This window comes from Nipponia nippon, unplaced genomic scaffold, assembly GCF_047370975.1.
Source record: "Nipponia nippon isolate SJK-2023a ecotype South Korea unplaced genomic scaffold, ASM4737097v1 scaffold_35, whole genome shotgun sequence".
Taxonomy (NCBI): Eukaryota; Metazoa; Chordata; class Aves; order Pelecaniformes; family Threskiornithidae; genus Nipponia; species Nipponia nippon.
The window spans coordinates 2,983,168-3,008,079 of NW_028262353.1; the positions used below are offsets into that span (position 1 = coordinate 2,983,168).

A 24,912-nucleotide genomic window follows, 5' to 3' on the forward strand; every position below is an offset into this window, starting at 1 on the left:
CCATGTACCCCATAGACGCCCCATACTGGGGTGGAGGGATCTATAGGGTACAGGGACCCCCCCCCACCCTCTTAGGCTGCCCCATGGTCTCCATACGCCCCCCCAGCCCCCATAGCTCCCCCATACCGCCCCCAGCCCCCCGTACCCCAAGCCCCCCCGGTGCCCCCCCGAGCCCCGGGACCCCGTTTGGGCCCTAAACCAGCCCTGGCGACGGGGGGGGGGGGCTGCTGGGGGGCCGCTCCGGGATTTCGGGGTGTCCTAACCCCCACCCCCCACCCCGGCAGAACCGCGCCGACGTCGTCCTCCGCCCGCGGCACCGCGACCCCGCGCCCGGAGGTGGGGGGCCCCGGGCACCCTCCTGCACCCGGCGGTCTGTCCGTCCAGCCGTTCATCCGGCCGGCCGGCCGTGCGTCCATCCATCCCTCTTGGCCTTCCTAGCACCCGTCGGCCTGCGCCTCCGTCTGTCTGTCCACGCGCTCATCTCTCCGTCCGTCTGTCCATCCACCCGGGCCCTTAGGTCCAGCTGTCCGCCCTCTCTCGCTCCCATATCCCTGTCCATGCACCCATCCGTCTGTCCCGCTGTCGCCGTCCTTCTGTCCATCCCTCCACACCCACCTCTGCCCATCCTTCCGTCCGTCCCACGTGTCTCCAGCCCGCAGCTCCTCATCCCGCAGCTCCATCCCAGATCTCTCCATCCCAGATCTCTCCATCCCGCAGCTCCATCCCACAGCTCCATCCCGCAGCTCCTCATCCCGCAGCTTCATCCCAGATCTCTCCATCCCGCAGCTCCTCATCCCGCAGCTCCTCATCCCGCAGCTTCATCCCAGATCTCTCCATCCCAGATCATCTCCATCCCAAATCTCCATCCCAAATCTCTCCATCCCGCAGCTCCATCCCAGATCTCCTCATCCCGCAGCTCCATCCCGCAGCTCCTCATCCCGCATCTCCTAATCCTGCACCTCCCTCCCACATCTCCATCCCACACCCCCATCCCGCAGCTCCTCATCCCACCGCTCCATCCCGCATCCCCATCCTGCATGTCCCCATCCCGCACCTCCATCCCGCAGCTCCATCCCACGGCTCCATCCCACAGCTCCAGCCCAAACCTCTCCATCCCACAGCTCCATCCCACATCTTCATCCCGCAGCTCCTCATCCCACAGCTCCATCCCGCAGCCCCATCCCGCATCTTCATCCCGCATCTTCATCCCGCAGCTCCTCATCCCGCATCTCTCCATCCCAAATCTCCATCCCGCAGCTCCATCCCGCGTGTCCCCATCCCACCTCTCTCCGTCCCTGTCCCTCCGTCCGTCCCACAGCCCTTCCCAAACTCCCAGTCCCCATGGCCCCCTCCCCCCCACGCCCCGGGCCCTTCTGCTCCTGGCCCTGCCGGACACCTACGAGGCGATGGGCCACGACAGGATGGTGATGGGCCACAACGGGATGGCGATGGGCCACGACAGGATGGCGATGGGCCACGACGGGATGGCGATGGGCCAGGACGGGATGGCGATGGGCCAGGACGGGATGGCGATGGGCCACGACGGGATGGTGATGGGCCACGACGGGACAGCGACAGGCCACGACGGGATGGCGATGGGCCACGACGGGCTGGCAGTGGGCCATGACGGGACAACGACAGGCCACGACGGGATGGCGATGGGCCACGACGGGATGGCAACAGGCCAGGACGGGATGGCGATGGGCCACGACGGGATGGCAGCAGGCCACGACGGGATGGCGATGGGCCATGACGGGATGGTGATGGGCCACGATGGGCTGGTGATGGGCCACGACGGGATGGTGATGGGTCACGACAGGATGACGATGGGGAGGAGAAGGAGGCCCTTCCTTGACACCATCTTCCAGACCCGCGTCACGGCCACACTGACCAGCTTCTTCCTCGCCAAGGGTAGGGGTGAGGATGAGGAGGGCGTGGGGACAGGGGGGACACGAGGGGACACAGGGGGACAGGGGGGATGGAGGTGGGCCGGTCCCGTGATCACGGCTTCCATGGTACCACGGGGATGGGGGGACACCATGGGGACAGGGGGGACAGAGCTGGGGGGACGTGGGGGGATGGGGAGGATGGAGGGGGTGCAAGTGGGCACTCGAGGGTGGCATGGGGGGGACACGGGGGGACACAGCGGGACAGGGAGGATGGAGCGGGGGGACACAGAAGGGCCAGGGTGGATGGAGCGGGGGGACATGGGGGCCGGGGGGGCCCCCATGGCTGGGGGACAGGGGATGTGGGGCCGTGGGACAGGCGGGGGACACGGCCCGGGACGGGGACGTGCCACCCTCGCCTGCCGTGGCCAGGGGACACCGAGCAGGGGCCGGTGTCCTGCGCCCCGCTGCGCTGCAGCTCCCACGGGCCCGGGGGTGCGGGGACGGGGACGGGGACAGGCGGGGGGGGGGGGCGGCTGCCATCGGCCCAGGGACCCGGCTCCCGGCAGCCCCGGGGGCCACCAGCACCCGCATGGTCCCCAGCCGGGGTCTCTGTCCCCTTGCGACCCTCCCCTGGGCCCCGGCTCCCCCGTGGCCGCCCTCAAGGTCCCCGCCATCGCGACCCGCTGACCGTCCTCGTCCCCCACCCCGCCACCATCCCTGTCCCCACGACCCCTGCGCCCCCCCCGTGTCACACCAGCCCCCCCACCCCACCCCGCGGCACCGCCCGCAGCATCCCCGACGTCCCCATCGTGCCCAGGGTCCCCCGTGGGTGCTGGGACCCCCCCGTGGGTGCTCAGCCCCACCAGGGTGCTGGGAAGCCGGGGGGGGGCCGTGGCTGGGGGGGGGGGGGGCTGCACCCCGAGCCTGGCCCTGGGGTGGCCTGGGGACAGGGACGTCCCCGAAGGTCCCCGGTGCCCCCATCCCCTCCCCACGGGAGCTCTGGGGTCAGCGCGTTCCCGGCGGGCGCGTGGCTGCGCGTGCACGGGGCCGCCCGCGTGTCCATGTCACTGCACGCGTGTCCCTAGCATGTCCGTGTCACTGCACGCGTGTCCCTAGCGTGTCTCTGTGGCCGCATGCATGTCCCTAGCGTGTCCGTGTCACTGCACGCGTGTCCCTAGTGTGTCTCTGTCGCTGTATACATGACCACAGCGTGGCTGTGTGGCTGCTCACATGTCCCTAGCACGTCCGTGTGCCTTCGTGCATGTCCCCAGTGTGGCTGCACACATGTCCCTAGCGTGTCTGTGGCACTGCACACATGTCCCTAGCATGACCATGTGGCTGCACACGTGTCCCCAGTGCGTCTGTGTGGCTGCACGTGTGTCCCTAGCATGTCTACGTGGCTGTACAGCTGTCCCTAGCGTGTCCGTGTGCCTCATGCATGTCCCTAGCGTGTCCATGTGGCTGCATGCATGCCCCTAGCGTGTCTGTGTCACTGCACACATGGCAGTGGCGTGTCTCTGGGGCGGCACACGTGTCCCCCGTGTGTCTGGGGCTGCAGGAGGCTCCCGTGGGCACACGTCAAAGTGCCCCGGTGCGTCCCCAGCACACGCGTGGCCCTGGCATGTCCCCAACCAGCACCCACCTGCGTGCGCGCATGCCGGTGGGTCCCAGCAGCCGCGTGTCCCTCCTGTGCCACCGTCCCTGCCGCCGGTGTCCCTGGCGTGTCCCCAATGTGTCCCCCTCGTCCACCCCTGCCCGTCTCCCTGCCGCGTCCCCACTCGTCGCGGAGCTGCCGGAGGCGGCGGGCGCGGGCGTGCCGGGCCGTGCCGTCCGACGGGCTCCGGCGTGTCCCGACGCGTCGACGGGGCCGGGCACCGCCACGCCGCCCCGGTGCTCCCTGGGTTCCCAGGCCCAACCCTGCGCCCGCCGGCGGGCGCCGGTGGTGCCAGCCCCACCGGGGTGACGCCAACCCCACCGAGGTGACGCCAACCCCACCGAGGTGACGCCAGCCAGGAAGCGCGGCCCGGTGCGGCCGGATGAACCGAGGAGGGGACGACGCCAAGCGGGGCCGAGCCCCGGGCTGAGCCATGACCCCGGGGACCCAGCGGGACCCTGGCAGCACCTAAGGGTGCCATGACCCCCCCCCGGCAGCAGGTGCTGGCCGCCATCCGGGCAGAGGTGAAGCGGCACGAGGGGGCCAAGAAACACGTGAATAAGTTGATTCGGTTGGTGGAGACGGTGCCGGATCCGCGGCTGCGGGCCAGCCTCACCGCGTCCCTCTGCGTGGTGCAAGGTATGGGCAGGGAGTGGGCAGGGGGGATGGACAGAGGGACGGACGGAGGGATGGACGGACGGAGGGATGGACGGATGGATGGACAAGTGGAGGAACGGATGGAGAGGCGGATGGATGGATGGAGACGTGGATGGATGGGCGGAGGGATGGACGGACGGACAGGTGGACGGGTGGCTGGCTGATGGATGGAGGGATGGATGGACGGACAGGCGGATGGATGGACGGACAGACAGGAGATGACGTTGGTCCTCCCTGACCGGCGCTGTGCCCCCGGCAGTGGTGCCCGCGGCTGCACCGGGGGTGCCCGTCCCGGCTCGGGGGGTCCCTGGGAGCCCCCCACGTCCAGCGGGGCCAACCCCCAAACTGTGGGGCACCAGCACCCGGCCCCCCTGGCGCAGCCGAGGCCCGATCCTGCCCGCTGCCTTGCCAGGGGCCCGGTTGGGCCCAGCAGCACCGGCCCCACCACGGGGACCCATCTGGGGCCACAGGGGGGGCGCAGGGAGCCGCCGGGGGGGGGTTGGGGGCGCTGGCCCCCCCTTTGCCGCGGTTGTGCTGTCGGGGCGGTTTCCGGTGCAACAGCCCCAGTGCTGTGGTCGGTGACGTGGGCCGTTTCCTCACCTCCGGCGGTCGCTGAGGGGGGGCCCTGCTGCCGGAGAGGGCACTTTTGGGGGGCCCCATGGAGTTTTGGGGGGGAGGGGGCTCTCCCACCCCCTGGTCCCCACTGGTGGGTGCCCGGTGGGTTGGCGCCACCGGGGCCGTGGGTGCTGGTGCACCCCCCGCTCCTGCTACCGAACCCCCACATCCCTGTGCCCCCCCGCTTTGTGCGCTGGCATCTCCCCAGCGCGGTTGCCGTGGCGACGCGAAGCAGGGGGATGCCTTGTTGCTAAGCACCCGCAAAGTGGTACCCACCACCAGCACGGGGGGGGGGGGCACAGGGCACCCCCCACCCCCCCGGTGCCCCCCGGCGCCCAGCTCCCACCCGGGGGGCGCTGCCCCTCCCCCTCCCTCCTGTGCCCCCCCCCCAGCCCCCCAACTCCGGGGGGGGCCACCAGGGCCTGGGGACAGTGGCTGGGGACACGGCTGTCCCGTGACCCTGTGTCGTCCCCCCCCATAACATGGGATATGGTGCCACAACGGCCCCCCCCGAGCAGTGGGGGGCTGCTGGGAGGGACTGGGATGTACTGGGAGTGGAGGGGGGGGGCCGAGAGGGGCCAGACCCCCCCCAGACCAGCATGGGGACAGGGTCCGGCAGTGTGACGGGGCTGGGGTGACAGGGAGGGACCCGGGGGGGGGCTCGGGGGTGCCCCCCCGTCCCCGTGCTCGCCGTGGGCGCGTTGCTGGGACGACGCACCCGGCTCTGTCACGAGCACCGGGGAGGTGCCAGCTCCCCGGGGACCCCACGCGGGGCGGGGGACACGCGGCCCCCAGCCCATGGGCCACCCGTGGCCCCTCGGCCCCGGCGCCTCTGGCCCATGGGGGGCACGGGGCTGGGTCCCCCCGCTCCGTCCTGGCCCGCTGGGTGCCAGCACCCACGGCCTGGCACCCTTGGGTGGGCACGGAGGGGTGGGGGGTCCTGAGCAGCCACCGTGTCCCCGAGGGCCGTGTCTGTCCCCGAGGGCCGTGTCTGTCCCCGAGGCTCTGCATCCATCCCCAAATGCTGTGTCCGTCCCCAAGCACCACGTCTGTCCCCAAGCCCTGTATCCGTCCCCAAATGCTGCGTCCGTACCCGAGCGCCATGTCTGTCCCTTGGCCCCATGTCCCTCCCGGAGCCCCGTCCCCGTCCCCGGGGTCCTGTGCCCACCCCAGGGCCCTGCGCCCGTCCCCAGGCCCCGTCTCACGGGGCCACGCCGGCGTGGCAGCGTGCGTGGCGGGGGTCACGCTGGTGACGGCGCGGGGGACGGACAGACACAGGGACACAGGCCGTGGCGGTGACAGCGGCTGCCACCCGCGGGTGCCACCGGCTGGGGTGTGTGTGTGTCCCCCCGCCATCGCCAGCCCCGCCGTTGCCGTGGCAACGGGATGCGGAGGATTTCTGCGCCGCTGCTAAAAATGATGGAAAACAGGCGGGCGAGGCCTGCCCCGTGCCACGGCCCCACGGCCCCCACCGCCCCCACGGGCCCCCACGGGCCCCCAAGGGCTCCCCAAGGTCCCCACGGGCCCCCCATGGCCCCCCCATGGCCCCCACACCCCTCCATGGGCCCCCATGGGCCCCCCCCCGGCCCCCCAGTGCCTCCCATGGCCGCCCAATGTCCCCCATGGCCCCCAGGGTCCCCCCCCCAACTGCTGCCCAAAGGGGGGGGGAGGGGACTGGGGGGGTGGGGGGTGCTGGGGGGGGGAGATGGTGGGGAGGAGGGAGAGATGGAGGGACAGAGGGACGGAGAGGGACGGAGGGATGCAGGGAGGGATGCAGGGATGGGGAGGGGGCGGGGGGGGCCGGGGGGGGGGGCGGGGGGGCGCCCGGGAGCGCTCGCGCCTGCCCGGGAGCGGTGGGGCCGCCCCCGCCCCCGCCCCGGCCCGGCCCCGGCAGCGGCGGATGGCGGAGAGCGGCGGCCCCGGCCCCCCCGCCCCCCCGCCCCCCCCCCCCCGGGACCCCCCGCTGAGGACGAGGGCGCCGGGGCGCTGCCGTGAGCCCCGGGCCGGGGGGGTCCCGGCCATGGCCCCCCCGCCCTGTGACCCCATCGCCCCCATCGCCTCACGCCCCATCACCCCCTCCCCCCATCACCCCCCAGCCCCCATAACCCCCCCAGCCCCATCACCCCCATCACCCCCCCGACCCCCATCACCCCCCACCCCCCATAACCCCCCTCCCCATAACCGCCCCCACCCCCCAGCCCCATAACCCCCATCACCCCCCCAGCCCCATAACCCCCCACAACACCCCCCCATAACCGCCCCCACCCCCCCGATCCATCCCCGCCCCCCCCGATGCCCCCCGGTCGCCAACCCGGGGCGGGGGGCGGGGTGACGGGGCGGGGGGAGGGGCCCGATCCCGTTGGGGGGGGGGGGGTGGATTTGGGAAAGGGGGGGGGGCGGCGGCGGTGCCAACCCCTCCGGGGGCGGGCGAGCGGCGAAGGCTTCGGGGAGGCAGGGCCGGGGGTGGGGACGGCGCCGAGCATCCTCGGGCACCGGCGGCGGCGGAGCCGGGGAGGGGAGAAACCGGGGGGGGAACCGGGAGAGGGGGGCTCTGCCCGGCTGCGGGGGCGGCGTCGGCGGGGGGGGGGGGGTTGCCCTGCCCGCACCCATGAGCAGGACCACCGGCCTCCAGCGCCGGACCACCTACCTCATCTCCCTCACCCTGGTCAAGCTTGAGTCGGTGGCAGCTCCCGGGGAAGCGGAGCAAGCGGCGGGGGGCGGCGATGGAGCCCCCCACCCCGGGCAGGCGACGGATGCTGCCCGCGCCGAAGACCCCGGCGGCGGCGGTGGCGGCGGCGGTGGCGGTGGCGGCAAAACCAAGAGGCCCGAGCGGCTTTTCCAACGCCAGGACGCTCTCTGGATAAGTACCGCTGGCTTCGGCCCCGCCGATGCCCCCTTGACCCCCGGTAGCCCCCGGACCCCCAGTCCCGGCCCGGCGTCGACAAGCGATGGTTCGGTCGCCCCACGGCTTGGCGAAACCCGCGGCGGGCATGGCGCCAACCGCCCCCGTTCGCCCGCCTCGACGCCCGCCGCCGGCCCGCCCGCCGTGCCCCCCAAACCCGACCCGGCCTTGTTGCCCCCCGCCGTGCCCCCCAAACCCGACCCGGCCTTGTTGCCCCCACCCCCGGCCGTGCCCCCCAAACCGGACCCAGCGCTGCTGCCCCCGCCCCCGGCCGTACCCCCCAAACCCGACCCGGCCTTGCTGCCCCCCGCCGTGCCCCCCAAACCCGACGCCCTCGCCCGGGGGGCCAAGGGCACCTTGGAGGCGCCAGGGGAGCGGGGCCGGGCCCCCCAGGAGCCCCCGCACCCCTCGGCGCCCGCCCGGCGCCCGCTGCTGGGCCAAGCCAGCTGGGGCTACCCCGAGGGTGCCGCCGACGGGGGCAAACCCCCGGCCCACCCGGCCCCCGGCGCCTCCTCCCCGCACCCGGCCGCCGGCGCCCGCCGCTTACGCCTGGCCGGCACCAAACCCTTCAAGACGGTGACCACCAGCGGTGCCAAGGTGGCCTCCGAGGCCAAGACGGGCAAAGGCCCCCACAAAACGGCCGGCAGCCGCCTCTCCTGGCCCGAAGGTGAGGGCAAGGGGCGCCCCAAAGCCGGGGGCAAAGCGGGTGCCGAGGGCGGCCCTCGCCCGCCGCCGCGGGCTCGGCTCTCGCCCCGCAAAGGCAAAAGCAAGACCCTGGATAACAGCGATTTGCACCCGGGACCGGGGGGTTTGGCGCCGGCGCCCGTTCCCCCCGGCAGCGAAACGGGGTTGAAACGGGGGCGCGAGGGCGGCCGAGCGTCCACCCGCGACCGCAAGATGCTCAAGTTCATCAGCGGGATCTTCGCCAAGAGCCCGGCGGCCACCCCCACCCACCCCGCGCCCCCCTGGGCCCTGCTCAGCACCGACCTGGGCAGGGGCGCCTCCCCCAGTGAGTACCGGCGTCCGCAGCGCCGTGCCTCAGTTTCCCCCACATCCCTGGGTGACCTGGATGCAGGCGGGATTGGGGGTGGGGGGGTGTGGGTACTGCTGGCTGCCCGCGGCCACGCGCCGGCTGTGCTGTGGGGTGTCGTTGTGCCATGGGGTGTCGTCGTGCCGTGGGGTGTTGTTGTGCCGTGGGGGGGTGTTGTGCCGTGCCTCAGTTTCCCCGTGGCTGCCTGTGTGGGGGCAGGGGGTGGGGAAGGGGTGCTCCCGAACGCCTGGGTCCGCTTGCCAGCCGTGGCCGTGGGGGGCTGTGGCCCGCGTGGGGCAGAAGGACCCGTCCGCACCCCACGGCTGGGGGGGGGTCGGGGCGGGTGGGGGACGGGGGGGGGGTGAGGACTTGTCACGCACCAGGCGGGGCCACCCCCCGCGCGGGGGGACCGGGGGTCCCGGCCTGTGCCTGGGGTCCCGTGGGGCAGCCGACGTGGGGGTGCTCAGGTGCCAGCTGTGACAGGGGCGCCCGTGCCTCAGTTTCCCCACGGGGGTTGGCTCCATCGGGCTCAGGGGCCGACCCCTCACCCGTCTCCATCCCGCCGTCCATCCGTCCATCCGCTCCTCCATCCCTGTCGCCGTCCGTGCGTCACACATTCACCCGTCCTTCCGTCCCACTTGCCCCACATCCCTCCGGCCGGCCGCCCCATAGCCACCCTGGGTCCGTCCCTCCGGCCGCCCCGCTCCCATCCCGGAACCCCCCGGTGCCGCGGGGTGCGTGGGCAGAGCCTGACGGGGACCCGGGGGTGGCAGCGGGGACACCCGGGGGTGGCAGCTCGGTGACGCTGTGCGGGGTGACAGGCAGCAGCGTTAACCCCTCGCCTGCCGCGCACCTGGCGGGGGGGCAGCCCTGCGTACGGCGTGGGGGAAAATTGAGGCACGGGATGGCAGGGAGACCCTGCCGCTGCCCTGCCTCAGTTTCCCCTTCTCGTGGTGCGGGAGGTGAGGTGCCACGCTGCCTGAGGGGGGCTGGGGGTGCCGGGCAGGGGGTGTGGGGGGCGCAGGCAACGTCCTCGTGCCATGCCACGCCATGTACTTGTGCCCCGCCACGTCCTCGTGCCCCAAACACGCTGGTGCCTGCCGTGTTGTCGTGCACTACGTCTGCTGCATCCTCGTGCCCATCGTGGGCCACGCCGCGTCCTCGTGCCACGTTGCGTCCTGGTGCCCATCGCATCCTCGTGCCACACCGCCTCCTCGTGCCACGCTGTGTCCTCCTGCCTGCCATGTTGTCGTGCGCCACATCCGTCACATCGTCATGCCCATCGTGTGCCACATCACGTCCTTGTGCCACACCGTGTCCTGGTGCCCATCGTGTCCCCCTGCCATGCCACGTCCTCTTGCCACGCTGCATCCTCGTGCCCGCCACATCCTTATGTCCACCATGTCCTCGTGCCCACAGCCATGTCCCCGTCCCCACCACGTCGTGTCTCCGTGTCCCTCCCGCCGCCCCCGCCGGGCTCGGTGCGGTGCCGTTGCTTGGTGACGGCTCGTGGCCGCCCACGCAGGATGCTGCTGGCGGCGCTGCCGCAGGACTGGGGGCGGCCGTGCCCCCACCCGGGCTGGGGTGCCAGGGGGTGCGGGGGGTTCCTGGGCACCATCTCACCCCTCTCCTCCCCACAGAGGCCTTGGTGAACAGCCAGGAATGGACCCTGGGCCGCTCCATCCCCGAGATCCGCCTGGTGGGTACCGTGGCCTCGTGTCCCTGCCCCGTGTCCTCCCGTCCTCGGCTTCCCTGACGCCCCCTCTGCCCTCTCCCCAGGGCGTCCTGGGCAGCAGCAAGAGTGGGAAGTCAGCGCTCGTCCACCGCTTCCTCACTGGCTCCTACGTGGGCCTGGAGCCCACCGAGAGTGAGTGGCCACGGGGATGGACATGGCCATGGGGTTGGGAACGGCCATGGGAATGGCCACAGCTATGGTGGCGGGCATGGCCATGGCGCTGGGTGTGGACATGAGGATGGACAAGGTCATGAGGATGGACAAGGCCGTAGGGTTGGGCATGGCCATGGGAGGGAGACGGTCATGGTGCAGGACATGGCCACAGCACTGGGCATGGCCACGGGGACAGACAAGGCCGTGGTACTGAGCGCGGCTGTGGGGTGGACAAGGCTATGGTGCTGGGTAAGGCCACGGGGATGGGCAAGGCCATGGGTAGAGGTAAGGTCCTGGTGCTGGCCGTGGCCATGGGATGGGCAAGTTGATGGTGCTGGGCATGGCCACGGGGATGGGCAAGGCCGTAGGATTGGGTGTGGCCATGGGACAGGTAAGGCCATGGTGCCGGGCATGGCCATGGGGATGGGCAAGGCCATGGGTAGAGGTAAGGTCCTGGTGCTGGCCATGGCCATGGGGTGGGCAAGGCCATGGGGCCCAGCAGAGGCCCAGGGCTCCCCCTCTCCTCCCTCCGGCTCCAGGTGGCCAGTTCAAGCGCGAGGTGATGGTCGATGGCCAGAGCCACCTCCTGCTCATCCGGGAGGAAGGAGGCGCCCCGGATGCCAAGGTACGTGGGGGCTGGGGGCCGGGGGGGGCCGTGCCGGCCAGTGCCGAGCCCTGACCCCCGTCCGCGTCCCCCCCAGTTTGCCAGCTGGGCAGACGCCGTCATCTTCGTCTTCAGCCTGGAGAACGAGAGCAGCTTCGAGGAGGTGACGCAGCTGCACGCGCTGCTCAGCGGCTACCGGGGCGCCAGCGAGGTGGCCCTGGCGCTGGTGGGCACCCAGGGTGAGCTGGGGACGTGGGACCAGCCCCACAGGGACGGGGACGGGGAGGGGACGACCCCCGCCTCACTCCCCTGCTCCCCCCAGACAAGATCAGCTCCTCCAACCCCCGGGTGATCGAGGACGCCCGGGCCCAGGCGCTCTGCGGGGACATGAAGAGGTGCCTCTACTACGAGACGTGTGCCACGTACGGCCTCAACGTCGACCGGGTCTTCACTGAGGGTGGGTGTCCCGCGGCGCTCAGCTCCGCCAGCAGCTCTGGCGTCGCTGGGGGGGCGCGTGCTGGCGGTGGGGTGGGGGCTGTGGCTGGTGGTAGGGGTGGGGTGGGGGCTGGTGTCCAGGTAGGACAGGGACCGTGGCCAGCATGGGATGGCGATCGTGGTTGGGTGGGATGGGGGTTGTGGCCAGGGTGGAATGGGGACCATGGCCTTGTGGGATGGGGACTGTGGCCAGTGGCTGGGGTGGCTGGGGGCTGGTGACCAGGTAGGTTGGCACTGTGGCCAGTGGCCAGGGTGGCACAGGAGTCATGGCTGGGTGGGTTGGGGACCGTGGCCAATGCCTGGGGTAGGATGGGGACTGTGGCTGGTGGCTGAGGTGGGATGGGGACCATGCCTGGGTGGATGGGGACAGTGGCCAGATGGGATGGAGACTGTGGCTGGGATGGGCCGGGAGCCATGTCCAGGTGGGACGGGGACCGTGGCCGGGCGGGTTGGGGGTCTCGGCAGCATGGCCCGCCTGACGCGAGGCTCTCGGCGCAGTCGCCCAGAAGGTGGTGGCGCTGAAGAAGCAGCAGCAGCTCATGGCGTCCTGCAAGTCTCTGCCCAGCACCCCCAGCCACTCGGCCGCGTCCACCCCCGTCGGGGGCATCCACCCCGGCCAGGTACCCCCCAGCTCGCCCCGCCCCGGCCGGCTGCTGCCCTGCCCTTGCCCGTCCCTCCAGCCACGGGACGCCGGGGCTGACCCCGTGTCCCATCCAGGCCAGCAACGGTGGCCACACCAGTGACTACTCGTCCTCGCTGCCCTCCACCCCCAACGTCAGCCACCGGGAGCTGCGGAGCGAGACCCCGGCCCCCCTGGGCACCCCCAGCTCCCTGCACCGCGGGGCCAAGCGCCGCACCAGCCTCTTCGCCGTGAGTGTGCCGGGACCCCCGCGGCAGCAGCGGGGGACGTGTGGCACCTGGGTGTCCCCCTGGCAGGGTGGTGGTGGTATAGGGGGGCACGTGGCACCTCGGGTGTCCCCCTGGCAGGGTGGTGGTGGTATAGGGGGGCACGTGGCACCTCGGGTGTCCCCCTGGCAGGGTGGTGGTGGTATAGGGGGGCACATGGCACCTCGGGTGTCCCCCTGGCAGGGTGGTGGTGGCACAGGGGGGCACGTGGCACCCGGGGTGATCCTGTGGCACAGTGGTGGCAGTGGGGACCATGTGGCACCTGGGCTGTCTACCCAGCTGCAGGGGGTACATGGTACCTGTGGTGTCCCCTGGCAGGGTGGTGGCAGAAGGGGACACATGGCACCCAGAGTGTCCTCCTGGCGTGGTGGTGGCGGCACAGGGGGACACATGGCACCCAGGGTGTCCCCACCATGGGGCTCTGGCAGTGGGGGACACGTGGGCACCCCGGGGGGCAGTGGCTGGGGATGTGGCACCCTGAGTGCCCCCAGCAGTGCCACGCGTCCCACTGACCCCGTCCCCCGTCCCCGCAGACGCGCCGGGGCAGCGACTCGGAGAAGCGGAGCCTGGACAGCCGGGGCGAGGTGGCGGGCAGCGGCCGCGCCATCCCCATCAAGCAGGTCGGTGGGGCAGTGGTGGCACTGGTGGGACACGGCGAGGTCCCCAGCCGTCCCCTCCCAGTCCCCCTCACCGTCCCTTCGTCTCCAGAGCTTCCTGCTGAAGCGCAGCGGCAACTCCCTCAACAAGGAGTGGAAGAAGAAGTACGTGACCTTGTCCAGCAACGGGCTCCTCTTCTACCACCCCAGCATCAACGTGAGTGTCCCTGTCCCCACCCCTGTCCCCACGGCGGGGGGGAGCCCCGGTCTCAGCCCCCGCCTGTCCCCGTGGCAGGACTACATCCACAGCACCCACGGGAAGGAGATGGACCTTCTCCGTACCACCGTCAAGGTCCCTGGCAAGCGCCCGCCCCGCGCCATCTCCGCCTGCGGCCCCTCCGCCAGCATCAACGGGCTGGTGAAGGACGTGGGCGGGGGAACGGCGCCCGAGGGTGGTGGTGAGTACCGGGGCGGTGGTGGTGGCAGTGAGGTGGGGGTCTGGGGGGACCCCCGTGTCACCGGTCCTTCCCCACCCGCAGCCGGCGCCTCGCCCGTGGGGCTTAGCCTCCCCCCAGAGCCGGGGATGAAGGGCGCAGGCAAGGCTGAGAGGTCCCTGCAGCGCTGCGCCTCCGCTTCCAGTGCCAAGCTGTCCGGCTCTGGTGAGTGTCCCCGTCCCCGTCCCCTCTCATGCTCGTGGACCCGGCCACCTCCCTGGGACAGAGCCAGGGACCTTGCCTGTGGTGGTCCCACTGAGCCTGGTGGCCCCTGTTTAGCCCGGTGGTCCCTGGTGAGCCTGGTGGTCCCTGGTGAGCCTGGGGACCTGGTGGCCCTGGTGATCCTGGAGGCCACAATGAACCTGGTGGCCCTGGTGAGCCCAGTGGCCCCAGTGACCCTGGTGGATTTGGTGACCTTGGTGGCTCCAATGGTCCCGGTGACCCTCATCACCCTGGGGAGCCAAGTGGCTCTTGTGACCCTGGTGGCCCCAGTGACCCTGGTGAGACCAGTGGACTTGGTGGCCCTGGTGGTCCTAGTGATCCCAGTGAACCCAGTGGCCCTTGAGAGCCCGGGCCCTGCTGAGTCCAGTGGCTCTGGTGGACTTGGTCACCCTGGTGGCCCCAGTGGTCCTGGTGAACCCAGTGGTGCTGGTGGACTTGGTGACCCTGGTATCCCTGATGACCCTGGTATCCCTGATGACCCCAGTGAGCCCAGTGGCCCTGGTGATCTTGGTGACCCTGGTGGCTCCAATGGCCCTGGTGAGGCTACTGGTCCTTGTGACCCTGGTGGCCTCAGTCATCCTAATGAGCGCAGTGGCCCTGGCTAGCTTGGTGGCCCCCAGCACCCCAGCGTGCGGGTCTCTCGCAGACGGCCCCCCTGCCTTCGAGGCCATCTCCAGCCCCAGCAGCTCGGGCAAAGACCCGCCGCCATCGCCCATGATCGACAGGAAGAAGCACCGACGGAAGAAGCTGATGACGCCGTCCAAGACGGAGGGCTCGGCCGGGCAGGCGGAAGGTGAGAGCCGTGGGGACAGTGCCCCAAGCCCCGGTGACTCATGGACGGTGGCCACGGAGCCATGGGGACAACGCCACCGCACCCCACGGGGATGATGCCCCAGGATGCCGCAGGGCTCCGGTGAACAGAGGATCTGGGCCTGATCCTGCCCCCCCCCCCTCTTGCCACGCTCAGCCACTGCTGCCCTGCCCACGCGTCCCCCCCTCGCTCTGCCACCGCCTGCCACCCCCCCGCACCCCGGCGCCGTCCCCGTCCCCCCAGGGCTTTGCGGGTTCCTCTCGTGACTCTCTCTCCCCCTTTCCTCTCTCTGCTCTCGCTGCCCCGGACCCTCCGCAGCCAAGCGCAAAATGTGGAAATTAAAAAGCTTTGGTAGTTTAAGAAATATTTATAAAACAGGTAATGTGGTGCGTGGCGCGTGGCCTGCTCCACTCATGCATGTGGCTGTGTCCCATCCTCGCCTGCCGCCACCGCATCTCCTGCTGGGCAGAGACGGGGGGTCCCCAGGAGCGGGTGGGTGGTGGGGACCACCGGGGTGGGCACCCCTTTGGGTGCGGGGGAGGGATGTGGCGGGGCCGGGGTGGGCACTGGGGCAGCCCAGTACCCCCCGAGCGTGGGACCCCCCCGCCGCACCGCCCAGCCCCCGTCCCACCACCCGCTGGGGGGGTCTCTGGTCCCACAGAGGAGGAGAACTTCGAGTTCATCATCGTGTCCAGCACGGGCCAGACGTGGCACTTCGAGGCGAGCAGCTTCGAGGAGCGCGACGCCTGGGTGCAGGCCATCGAGAGCCAGATCCTGGCCAGCCTGCAGTGCTGCGAGAGCAGCAAGAACAAGGTAGGACCCCGCGGGTGGCCAGGGGGCCACGATGCCACCACCCCCTGCCCCGCTCACCCCTCCCTGTCTCCCCCAGGCTCGCATGGACAGCCAGAGCGAAGCCGTGGCCATCCAGGCCATCCGCAACGCCCGGGGCAACTCGCTCTGCGTGGACTGCGGGGCGCCCAGTGAGTCTCCTGGGGGGCAGCCAGGGGGCCCGTTGGTGACGTGGGGCCATGTGGGGCCATCGGTTGCATGGTGCCGTGGGCCATGTGGGGCCACGGGCCCTGGGGGGCCATTGGTCAAGCAGTGCCATGGGCCATGTGGGGCTACTGACCGCGTGGGGCCATCAGTTGCATGCTGCCATGGGCCACACAAGGCCATGGGGGGCCATTGGTCACACAGTGCCATGGATCACGTGGGGCCATCGGTTACTTGGTGCCACGGGCCATGGAGGGCCATTGGCCATGGAGTGCCATTGGTCACGTGGTGCCACAGGCCATGCGCTGCCATCAGTCACATGGTGCCATCAGTCACGTGGTACCATCGGCCATGTGGTGCCATCAGGCACACGGTGCCATCAGCCATGCGGTGCCACGCATCAAGGTGTGCCATTAGCCGGATGGTGCTATGGGGTGACTTGATGCCACAGGCCACCCAATAACCTGGGCGAGGAAGCAGCATGTGCCACATGACACCGTGGGCCATCTAATGCCATGGGCCATGTCATGCCATGGGCCACGCAATGCCCTGGACTAGGAAGCACCACGTGCCACGTGATGCCATAGACCACACGATGCCATGGGCCACACTGTGCCATGGGTTGCATGGTGCCATGGGTCACACAGCGCCACGCACCATGGGGTGCCACAAGCCAAGGGGTGCCACGCACCATGCAATGGCCACATGCTGCCGTGGGCCGTGCCGTGGGCCAGGCAGCGCCACGAGCCACCCGATGTCCCCGGCGTGGTGCCGACGGTCGCTGTGCATCCCCCCCCTCCCCAGACCCCACCTGGGCCAGCCTGAACCTGGGGGCCTTGATCTGCATCGAGTGCTCGGGGATCCACCGCAACCTGGGCACCCACCTGTCCCGCGTGCGCTCCCTCGACCTGGACGATTGGCCCCGGGAGCTCACGCTGGTGCTGACGTCCATCGGCAACGCCACCGCCAACAGCATCTGGGAGAAGAACCCGCAGGGCCGCTGTAAACCCACCCACGAGTCGTCCCGGTGGGTGTCCCCCCCCCTCCCCACCCACTGCGTCACCGCTCTGCCACCTCCCTGATGCCACGCCGTCCCTGACGCCACCCGTCTCCCCAGGGAGGAGCGGGAGTCGTGGATCCGGGCCAAGTACGAGCAGCGGCTCTTCCTGGCGCCGCTGCCGGCGGCCGAGGCGCCGCTGGGGGAGCAGCTCTTCCACGCGGTGCAGGAGAAGGACCTGGAGATGGTGCTGCTGCTCCTGGCCCACAGCAAGAAGGAGCAGCTCAACGTCAGCACTGGTGACAAGGACCGGCGCACAGCGCTGCACGTGGCCTGCGACATGGCCCTCGTGGTCATCACCCAGCTGCTGGTGTGGGTACGTTTGGGCAGGGGGGCAAAGGGGGGACGGGGTGGAGGTGGCCGTGGCATGGCGTGGGGGGCATGGGGTGGCCGTGGGGCACATGGAATGGTCATGGGAAGCATGGCGTGGCTGAGGGGGGGAGAGACCGTGGTCATGGGGACTATGACATGGCTATGGGGGGATGTGGCATGGTCTTGGGGACTGTGGCATGGCCAGGGGGGAGATAGCGTGGTCGTGGGGACTGTGGCATGGCTATGGGGGGCATGGCGTGGTCATAAGGACCATGACGTGGTTATGGGGGACGTGACGTGGTCATGGGGACTGTGGCGCGGCTATGGGGGAGATGGCACTGTCATGGGTACCGTGACGTGGATATGGGAGGAGATGACACGGCCATGGGGACCATGGGGTGGCTATGGTGGCCATGGCATGGCCGTGGGGACCATGACGTGGCTATGGGGGGACATGGCATGGCCATGAGAATCATGAGATGGCCATGGGGGAATCACACACTGCCAAGCGAGACATGGGATGGCCACAGGGGAACGTGGCATGACCACAGGGGATAAGGCATGTCCATGGGGGACGCGGCATGGCTACCGGGGATGTGGCATGGCCACAGAGACCATGTAACAGCCACGAGGGCCAGAGCCGGCAGTGCGGGGCGGCTGACACATCGGCTGTGCCCACAGTATGGCGCGGACGTTCGGGCGCGGGACGGGCAGGGCCACACGGCGCTCTTCTACGCCCGCCGCGCCGGCAGCCAGGAGTGCGCCGACATCCTGCTGCAGCACGGCTGCCCCGGCGAGGGCCCCGGTGGCCCGGCCACCCCCGGGTTGCGCCGTAAGAGCAGCTGTGCCAGCGTGGGTCCCTGCGAGCCCCGGACCGCCCTGGTATAGCCGGCGAGGGGCCCGGTGCCCACTCGGCATCCCCCCGGACTGCGGGTGCCCGTGGGCCCCGGCTCGGCCCCGGCGTCACCCGTCGCCGCCCCACGGTTTGTATTTTTGATGCTCTATTTATTATTCAGCTCCCGCTGGGGTCTCTTCTGGTCCTGTCACCCTGCCCGTGCCAGGTCCCCCCCCACCTGCCGGGGCTCGCGGTGGTGGCACCGCCACCCGGACCCCTGGGTCCCCCTCCCGGTGCTGCCACGGCCCCCTCCCCATGCATCATGCCCCGGCAAGGGGTGGGCACCGCGTCTCGGCACAGCCCTGCCGGCGTCGGGACACTGGGGCTCCCAGCCTGGTGCCGTGGCCGGTGACACCCCTTCCCGTGTCACCCCACTCGTGCCACCCCTGCCTGTGCCACCCCTGCCTGTGCCGCCCCTTCCTTGGCACGGGTCACCACCCCTCTCCATGGCACCCTGCTCACACCACCCCACCGTGCCACCCTCCCCGCACCCCCCCGGCCATGCCACCCCCCACGTCACCCCCGGCCATGCCACCCCCCACGTCACCCCCAGCCATGCCACCCTCCTCATGCCCCCCCGCCGTGCCACCCCATCCCCTGGCAGAGCCCCCGGCTCCGTGGCAAGAGCAGAGCAGACCCCACCCCCTCTCCTTTTCTACAACAACCTTTTGTACACCCCCTCCCCCCACCGTGGCCTGACCCCCCCCCCATCCCTCCCCTCTTTTTCTTGGCATCCCCTTGGGAACCTCTTTAATTTATTGCTTCATTTAGCATTAGGATAGAGCCAGCCCCCCGCCACGGTGCCTGGCGGGGGGGGAACCGCCGGCGGGACCCCCGCCACCTCTCCCGCTGGCCGTGGACCCTGGGGGGGGGCCCACCCCGTCCCCCGCCCCGGGATCCCCCATGAATGTAGGGGCACCCCCCTGCTGTGACGCCCCCCGACGCGCCACGCGCCCCGGCAGCGCCGGTGGGGCTGAGCCAGGGTCCCCAGGTTGGAGGGCCGGGGGGTGCCGGGGGGGGCCGTGCCGTGCCGGGGGGGGTCCGGGCCGTGTACAGCGTTTTCATCTCTTGGGTTGTAACTGTAAGTACGTAACAATGTCGGACTTGGCGCTGTGACCGTGGCTGCTCCTTCCTGGCGTCGTGGCACGGGGTGGCGGGGGCACGCGGGGGTGGTTGGGTAGCGGAGAAGGTCAGGAGTCTGGCCATGGGCCCGTGGCACACCTGGGTGGGTTGTGCCGTGGGGCGGTGGCACGGTGCGGGGCTGTGCCACAGGGCCACGCTGGTGACGTTGTGCTGTGCCGGAGAGCCACGGGGCCATGCCGGTGGAGCTGGGCCATGGCGTGGTGCCACCGAGCCACGCCGTGGGGTTACACCCGTGGAGCTGTGCCACAGGCTGGTGCTGGAGAGCCACGCTGTGAGGCCACACCGGTGGAGCTGTGCCATGGTGCCAGAGAGCCACAGGGCCACATTGGTGGAGCTGTGCCGTGGTGCCAGAGAGCCATGGGGCCATGCACACGGAGCTGTGCCACGGCTCAGTGCTGGAGAGCAACACAGTGGGGACAGCCACTGATGGACCTGTGCCACGGGTCGGTGCCGAAGAGCTGTGCCGTGCTGTCATGCCGGTGGAGCTGTGGCACGGGTCGTTGCTGGAGAGCCACGGGGCTGGACCGGTGGTCCTGTGCCATGGTGCAATGCTGCAGAACCACACGGTGGGGCCACGCTGATGGAAGTGTGCCACGGCTCGGTGCTGGAGAGCCAGGCCGTGGGTCCACGCCGGTGGAGCTGTGGCACGGCTCGGTGCTGGAGAGCCAGGCCGTGGGTCCACGCCGGTGGAGCTGTGGCACGGCTCGGTGCCAGCGCCCCACGCCCCGGGGTGCCGCAGTCGGGCGGGTGCCGGGTGCCGGCGGCTCAGGGCCGGCGGGTGGGGGCCGGGGGGCCGGCGGGGGGCGGGGGGGGCCGGTAGCGGGGCCGGTAGCCGTAGGGGCGCAGGCGGTGGGTCAGGTACTCCAGCGCGTACATCTGCTCCCCGCTGACGTAGTGGAAGGACACGGACAGGTCCGAGCAGGAGGCAGCTGCCTGCAGGGTGGGGTCAGAGGGGCGGGGCCTCGAGGGGGCGGGATCTCAAGGGGGGCGGGGTCTCGAGGGGGCGGGGGGCGAATGAAGTGGGTGGGGCTGGGAGGGGGTGGGGGCTGAGCAATTGGGGAGCGAGGGCTGGGGGGGTGGGCCTCTGTATGCTAATATGGTGGGCGTGGCTTGTAAACTAATTGGGTGGGCATTGCATAGTTTATGGTGGGCGGGGTTTGTATACTAGTTTAGTGGGCGGGGCTTCTGTACTAATATGGAAGGTGGGGATTGGAAGGGGTGGGGTGGTGGGTGGTGCCTGGGCGGGGCTGGGATGCAAATAAGGAAGGCGGGGATTAAGAGGGAGTGGGCAGTGGGTGGTGCTTAATAGGTGGGCGGGGCTGGGATGCAAAGAGAGTGGGTGTGGCTTAACCACATTGGGTGCCCATTGGGTGGGTTGGGCTTCGGAGGCAGCCAGGGTGGGCGGGGCATGGAGGGGTGGGCGGGGCATGGAGGGGTGGAAGTGGGCGCAGCCTGTAGCAATGGGGGGAGTGGGCATGGCCTGGAGAAGTGGGCGGGGCCGGTACCGCCCTGCCGGGGCCATGTGCGCAGCGATGCCGGGGGATGCGGAGGGGACACGGGTGGGGGACAGGGACATGGGGGGGCTCAGGGGACACGGGTGGGGGTCAGGGGCACAGAGGGGACTTGGGAGGGGACAGGGCTGGTGGCTCGGGGATGCAGAAGGGGCTTGGGGACGCTGGGGACCGGGGGCTCGGTGGATGCAGAGGGGACGTGGGGGATGCCGGTGCCACCCGGACGGGGGACCAGGGGGACGCAGGGGGGTCTCAGCCAGGTGGGGGGTCCTCACTCACCCATTGCACGGGGTAGTAGGAGTACTGCGGGTAGAAGCGGTCGATGGGCAGCCGCTCGGTGAGGTGGGTCTCGGGCGGGAAGGGGTGGAAGGTCTCACGGCCCCGCGTGTCCCGCGAGTCGCCCGCCTCCACCCCCACCTTCTCCAGGCACTGGCCCAGGGCCACGTCCTCCACGGCGCTGGTGTGGCTGCAGGCGCGGGAGGCGAAGGCGGCCACGAAGCGCCGCAGGGCCTCCTTGCTGAGCACGTAGCCCGCCCCGCCGCTCATGTAGCCCTGCTTGACGAAGGGCTTGAAGCGCTTGCCGAAGTAGACGGGGCGCTCGGGGGCTTGGCCGGCCAGCAGCCAGCGCAGGTTGGCCACCACCACGAAGGTGTCGTCGTCCGCCTTGAGGAACCAGTCGGCCTGGCCCAGGTGGTGCCGGTGCACGTACTGGAAGGCGCGGATGGTTTTCCAGTAGAGCTGCTGGCGGCCCTCCTGGACGGGCAGCCCCACGGCGGGGAAGCTCTCGTCGGGCTCCGAGCTCATGAAGAGGGCCACGTTGCAGTGGCGTGCCCAGGTGGCCCGCACGTGCCGGGCCTTGGTCTCCAGGTTGCCGGGGGCCGTCATCACCCAGCACAGGATGCGCACCCGCTCGTACAGCGCCCGCGCCTCGCTGCTGTTCCCTGGGCGGCAGGAGGAGGTGGGGAGGCGGCGGGGACGTCCCATGGCCCCCCCGGGGCAGAGGGACTGGGGGAACCCGTCCCCAGCGCAGAGCAACCACCGAGAACCACGCCGTCCCCTCCTTGTCCCCAGCTCCGAGCTCCCACCGTGCTCCAGAAGGTCCCAACTTCTCCCCAGCTCAGCGCTCCCACCGGCGGCCACCCCGTCCCATCCTTCTCGTCAACATCGCGCTCCCACCGCCCCCCAGAACGTCCCAACGCTGTCACCAGCTCGGACCAGCCACCCATGACCACGCTCTTCCCTCCTTGTCCCCGGCTCCGAGCTCCCACCGTGGTCCACAAGGTCCCAAACTTGTCCCCAGCTCAGCTCCACGACCGCTGCCCACGCCGTCCCGTCCTTGTCCCCAGCTCCCACCACCACCCCACCTCGGCCCATCGCTGTCACAAGCTCCGAGCTCCCTCCACCGGCCACTGTCCCTTCCCCTGTCACTTGCCCTGAGTCCCTCACCCTTCTCCTGCCTCGGAGCTCCCAGCACCCCTGGCCGCACCGTCCCCTCCCTGTCCCCAGCTCAACGCTCCCGCCACCAGCCACAAAATCCCGTCCTCCTCGGGAGCTCGGAGCTGGCGCCACCGGCCACAGGGTCCCACACTGCCACCGAACACCGGTCACGCTCGCCCATCGCCCACTGGCCACATTGTCCTTCCTCGTCACCGGCTCAGAGCTCCCTCCTCCGGCCACGCTGTCCCCTTGCTGTCACCAGCTCGGGGCTGTCACCACCGGCCACAGGGACCCTTCCCTGTCACCAGCCCAACGCTGTCACCACCGGCCACAGGGACCCTTCCTTGTCACCAGCCCAACGCTGTCACCACCGGCCACAGGGACCCTTCCCTGTCACCAGCCCAACGCTGTCACCACCGGCCACAGGGACCCTTCCCTGTCACCAGCCCACAGCTGCCACCACGGCCACGTTGTCCCTTCCTTGTCCCCACACTGCTGTTCCCGACGCAGGTCCCTCCCTCCCGTCCTTGTCCCCAGCTCAGAGCTGCCACCCCCCGCCCCATCCCCCTCCGTCCCCGGTGCCCCGCGGTGCCCGTCACCCTTCCCTTCCCACCGCCTCCCCGCGGACCCAGGGGGTGTCCATGTGTCCGTGTGTCTGTCTGTGTCCCCCCATGTGTGTGTCCCTGTGTCTCTGTCCCCGTATCCCTGTGTGTGTGTCCCTGTGTCCTCATGTCCCCCCGTGTCCCCATGTGTGTCCCCATGTCCCTGTGTCCCCATGTCCCCGTATGTGTCCGCGTGTGTGTGTGTCCCCCGTGTCCCCATGTCCCCCTATGTGTCTGTGTGCATCCCTGTGTCCCCATGTCCCTCTGTGTGTGTCCCCATGTCCCTGTATGTGTCCGTGTGTGTCCTCGTGTGTGTCCCTGTATGTGTTCCCATGTCCCCGTATCCCTGTGTGTCCCCGTATCCCTGTGTGTGTGTCCCCATAAGTGTCCATGTGTGACCCTCTGTGTCCTTTTGTGTGTGTCCCTTTGTGTGTCCCCCCGTGTCCCCATGTCCCCGTGTGTGTCCCTGTGTCCTCATGTCCCCATGTGTCCCCCCATGTCCCCATATGTGTCCATGTGTCCCCCCGTGTCCCCATGTCCCCATATGTGTCCATGTGTGTCCCTGTGTCCCCATCTCCCTGTGTCCCCATGTCCCCGTGTGTGTCCCCCCACGTCCTCATGTCACCATGTGTCCCCCCATGTCCCTGTGTTTGTGTCCCCATGTCCCCATATGTGTCCATGTGTGTCCCTGTGTCCCCATCTCCCTGTGTCCCCGTGTCCCCGTGTGTGTCCCCATGTCCCCATGTGTGTCCCCGTGTGTGTGTCCCCATATGTGTCCATGTGTGTCCCTGTGTCCCCATGCCCTGTGTGTGTGTCTCCATGTCCCCATATGTGTCCGTGTCCCCCCCGTGTGTCCCTGTGTCCTCGGATCTGTCCCCTTATCCCCATGTGTGTGTCACTGTGTCCCCGTGTCCCCGTGTGTGTCCCTGTGTGTGTGTGTGTGTCCCTGTCCCCATGTCCCCATATGTGTCCGTGTGCGTCCCTGTGTCCCCATGTCCCTCTGTGTGTGTCCCCACGTCCCTGTATGTGTCCGTGTGTGTCCCCATAAGTGTCCATGTGTGACCCCCCTGTGTCACCTTGTGTGTGTCCCTGTGTCCCCATGTCCCCGTGTGTGTCCCTGTGTTTGTGTCCCCATGTCCCTGTATGTGTCCGTGTGTCCCCCCGTGTCCCCATACGTGGCCATGTGCGTCCCTGTGTCCCCATGTCCCCACAGGTGTCCGTGTGCGTCCCCATGTGTGTGTCCCCGTGTCCCCGCAGGTGTCTGTGTGTCTCCCCGTCTCCCGCTGTGTTTCCGTGTGTCCGTGTCCGTCTGTGCTTCCGGCACCGCTCCCCTCCCCGCCCCCCCGTGTCCGGGTGTCCCCGTGGGCTCACCTGTGGGCTGGGGGAGGCTGCGCAGGGGGGCGACGCCGGGGGCGGCGGAGGGGCGCGGGGGGGCCCGGAGCTGCCCGAGGCCTTGCAGGAGGCTCCCCCCCAGCGCCAGCCCCACGGCGAAGCCCAGGGGGAACCAGGGCACCCGGGGGGGGCCCCACATGGCCCCGCCGCGACGTCCCGGGGCGCTGAGGGGAGAGGGGACAGGGACGGAGGGGACGGCGGGGATGGCCTCCCTGGGGGGGCTGGATCTGCCCCCCCGCCATGGGGTCCCATGTGGGGTCCCAGCACCCGCAGACCCCCCCAAAAGCACCTGTTGTGTGTCCCCCCCCCGGCAGGGGGACCCTGCCCACGGCTCTGCCCCCCACCCAAGCCACCAACTCCGTGTCCTGCTGAGGGGTGTCCCCCCCCCCAGTCCCTCCCTGTCCCCTTCCATGTGCCCCCTGCCCCGCCGTGCCCCCCCCACCCCATCCGACCCCCCCCCCCCCCAATCCCACCGGATCAGCGACACCCAATTCCAGCAAATCCCATTACCGGCCGCTAATTAGGGCCACGCGGGTCTGGCTGGGGGGGAGGGGGACACGGGGGGGGGGGGGCAGGGCATTTGGGGTCCCCGGGGCAGTAATGGGGGGATACATGGCGGGGGCTCCCACCCCACCGGGACCCCGTCCCCCCACCCCGGTGCCGGATCCGGTACCTGCCGTGGCCGCGCTCGCCCGTCCCGTCCAGCACCTCCCAGGGAGGGCCCGATCCTGCCCAGCCCCAGGGCGGGGGCAGCCCCAGCTCGGCCCCTCCCGCCTGACACCCCGCTCCAGGGGACCCCCCCCAAAA

The 24,912-nt window shown here is 70.4% G+C and overlaps 3 protein-coding genes across 5 annotated transcripts; 1 reads left to right on the forward strand and 2 right to left on the reverse strand.

The window, feature by feature from the left end:
- Positions 1 to 218: 218 nt before the first annotated feature.
- Positions 219 to 3,638, reverse strand: LOC148053999 (uncharacterized). 2 transcript variants are annotated; one of them, XM_087771642.1, is made up of 3 exons: positions 3,532 to 3,613; positions 1,401 to 1,778; positions 219 to 551 (listed from the first exon to the last, which is right to left on the reverse strand). In XM_087771642.1, the coding sequence occupies exons 1-3, from the start codon at positions 3,543 to 3,545 to the stop codon at positions 389 to 391; spliced, it is 555 nt and encodes a 184-aa protein (XP_087627768.1). In that variant the 5' UTR covers positions 3,546 to 3,613; the 3' UTR covers positions 219 to 388. The 2 variants fall into 2 exon arrangements, 1 of the variants encoding a protein (XP_087627768.1); XR_015707788.1 differs by lacking the exon at positions 219 to 551 and having other exon boundaries at positions 1,417 to 1,897; positions 3,532 to 3,638.
- Positions 3,639 to 7,271: 3,633 nt separating this feature from the next.
- Positions 7,272 to 19,136, forward strand: AGAP2 (ArfGAP with GTPase domain, ankyrin repeat and PH domain 2). Of its 2 annotated transcripts, XM_087771476.1 has the most exons (19): positions 7,272 to 8,726; positions 10,388 to 10,446; positions 10,527 to 10,614; positions 11,175 to 11,260; positions 11,337 to 11,478; positions 11,562 to 11,696; positions 12,233 to 12,354; positions 12,452 to 12,604; positions 13,174 to 13,260; positions 13,349 to 13,453; positions 13,532 to 13,694; positions 13,776 to 13,895; positions 14,599 to 14,745; positions 15,082 to 15,141; positions 15,425 to 15,576; positions 15,653 to 15,743; positions 16,561 to 16,783; positions 16,874 to 17,129; positions 17,807 to 19,136. In XM_087771476.1, exons 1-19 carry the CDS (start codon positions 7,424 to 7,426, stop codon positions 18,011 to 18,013), a joined length of 3,699 nt encoding a protein of 1,232 aa, XP_087627602.1. In that variant the 5' UTR covers positions 7,272 to 7,423; the 3' UTR covers positions 18,014 to 19,136. The 2 variants fall into 2 exon arrangements, with proteins under 2 accessions (XP_087627602.1, XP_087627603.1); XM_087771477.1 differs by lacking the exon at positions 15,082 to 15,141.
- Positions 19,137 to 19,277: 141 nt separating this feature from the next.
- Positions 19,278 to 24,814, reverse strand: LOC148054000 (glycoprotein-N-acetylgalactosamine 3-beta-galactosyltransferase 1-B-like). The gene is made up of 4 exons (XM_087771478.1): positions 24,779 to 24,814; positions 24,085 to 24,269; positions 20,954 to 21,615; positions 19,278 to 20,096 (listed from the first exon to the last, which is right to left on the reverse strand). Exons 2-4 carry the CDS (start codon positions 24,242 to 24,244, stop codon positions 19,929 to 19,931), a joined length of 990 nt encoding a protein of 329 aa, XP_087627604.1. The 5' UTR covers positions 24,245 to 24,269; positions 24,779 to 24,814; the 3' UTR covers positions 19,278 to 19,928.
- Between the last annotated feature and the right edge of the window lie 98 nt (positions 24,815 to 24,912).

Bases quoted from the DNA above. Each gene is read 5' to 3' on its own strand.
- LOC148053999 (XM_087771642.1), bottom strand. The intron at 552-1,400 runs GTAGGTGTCCGG...GTGCATGGACAG, and splicing joins CTGTCGTGGCCCATCGCCTC to GGATATGGGAGCGAGAGAGG.
- AGAP2 (XM_087771476.1), top strand. From the start codon at position 7,424: ATGAGCAGGACCACCGGCCTCCAGCGCCGGACCACCTACCTCATCTCC. The intron at 11,479-11,561 runs GTGAGCTGGGGA...TGCTCCCCCCAG, and splicing joins GGCGCTGGTGGGCACCCAGG to ACAAGATCAGCTCCTCCAAC. The intron at 11,697-12,232 runs GTGGGTGTCCCG...CTCTCGGCGCAG, and splicing joins CGACCGGGTCTTCACTGAGG to TCGCCCAGAAGGTGGTGGCG.
- LOC148054000 (XM_087771478.1), bottom strand. From the start codon at position 24,244: ATGTGGGGCCCCCCCCGGGTGCCCTGGTTCCCCCTGGGCTTCGCCGTG. The intron at 21,616-24,084 runs GTGAGCCCACGG...CCTGCCGCCCAG, and splicing joins CAGCCTCCCCCAGCCCACAG to GGAACAGCAGCGAGGCGCGG. The intron at 20,097-20,953 runs GTGAGTGAGGAC...CCCACCCTGCAG, and splicing joins CCTACTACCCCGTGCAATGG to GCAGCTGCCTCCTGCTCGGA.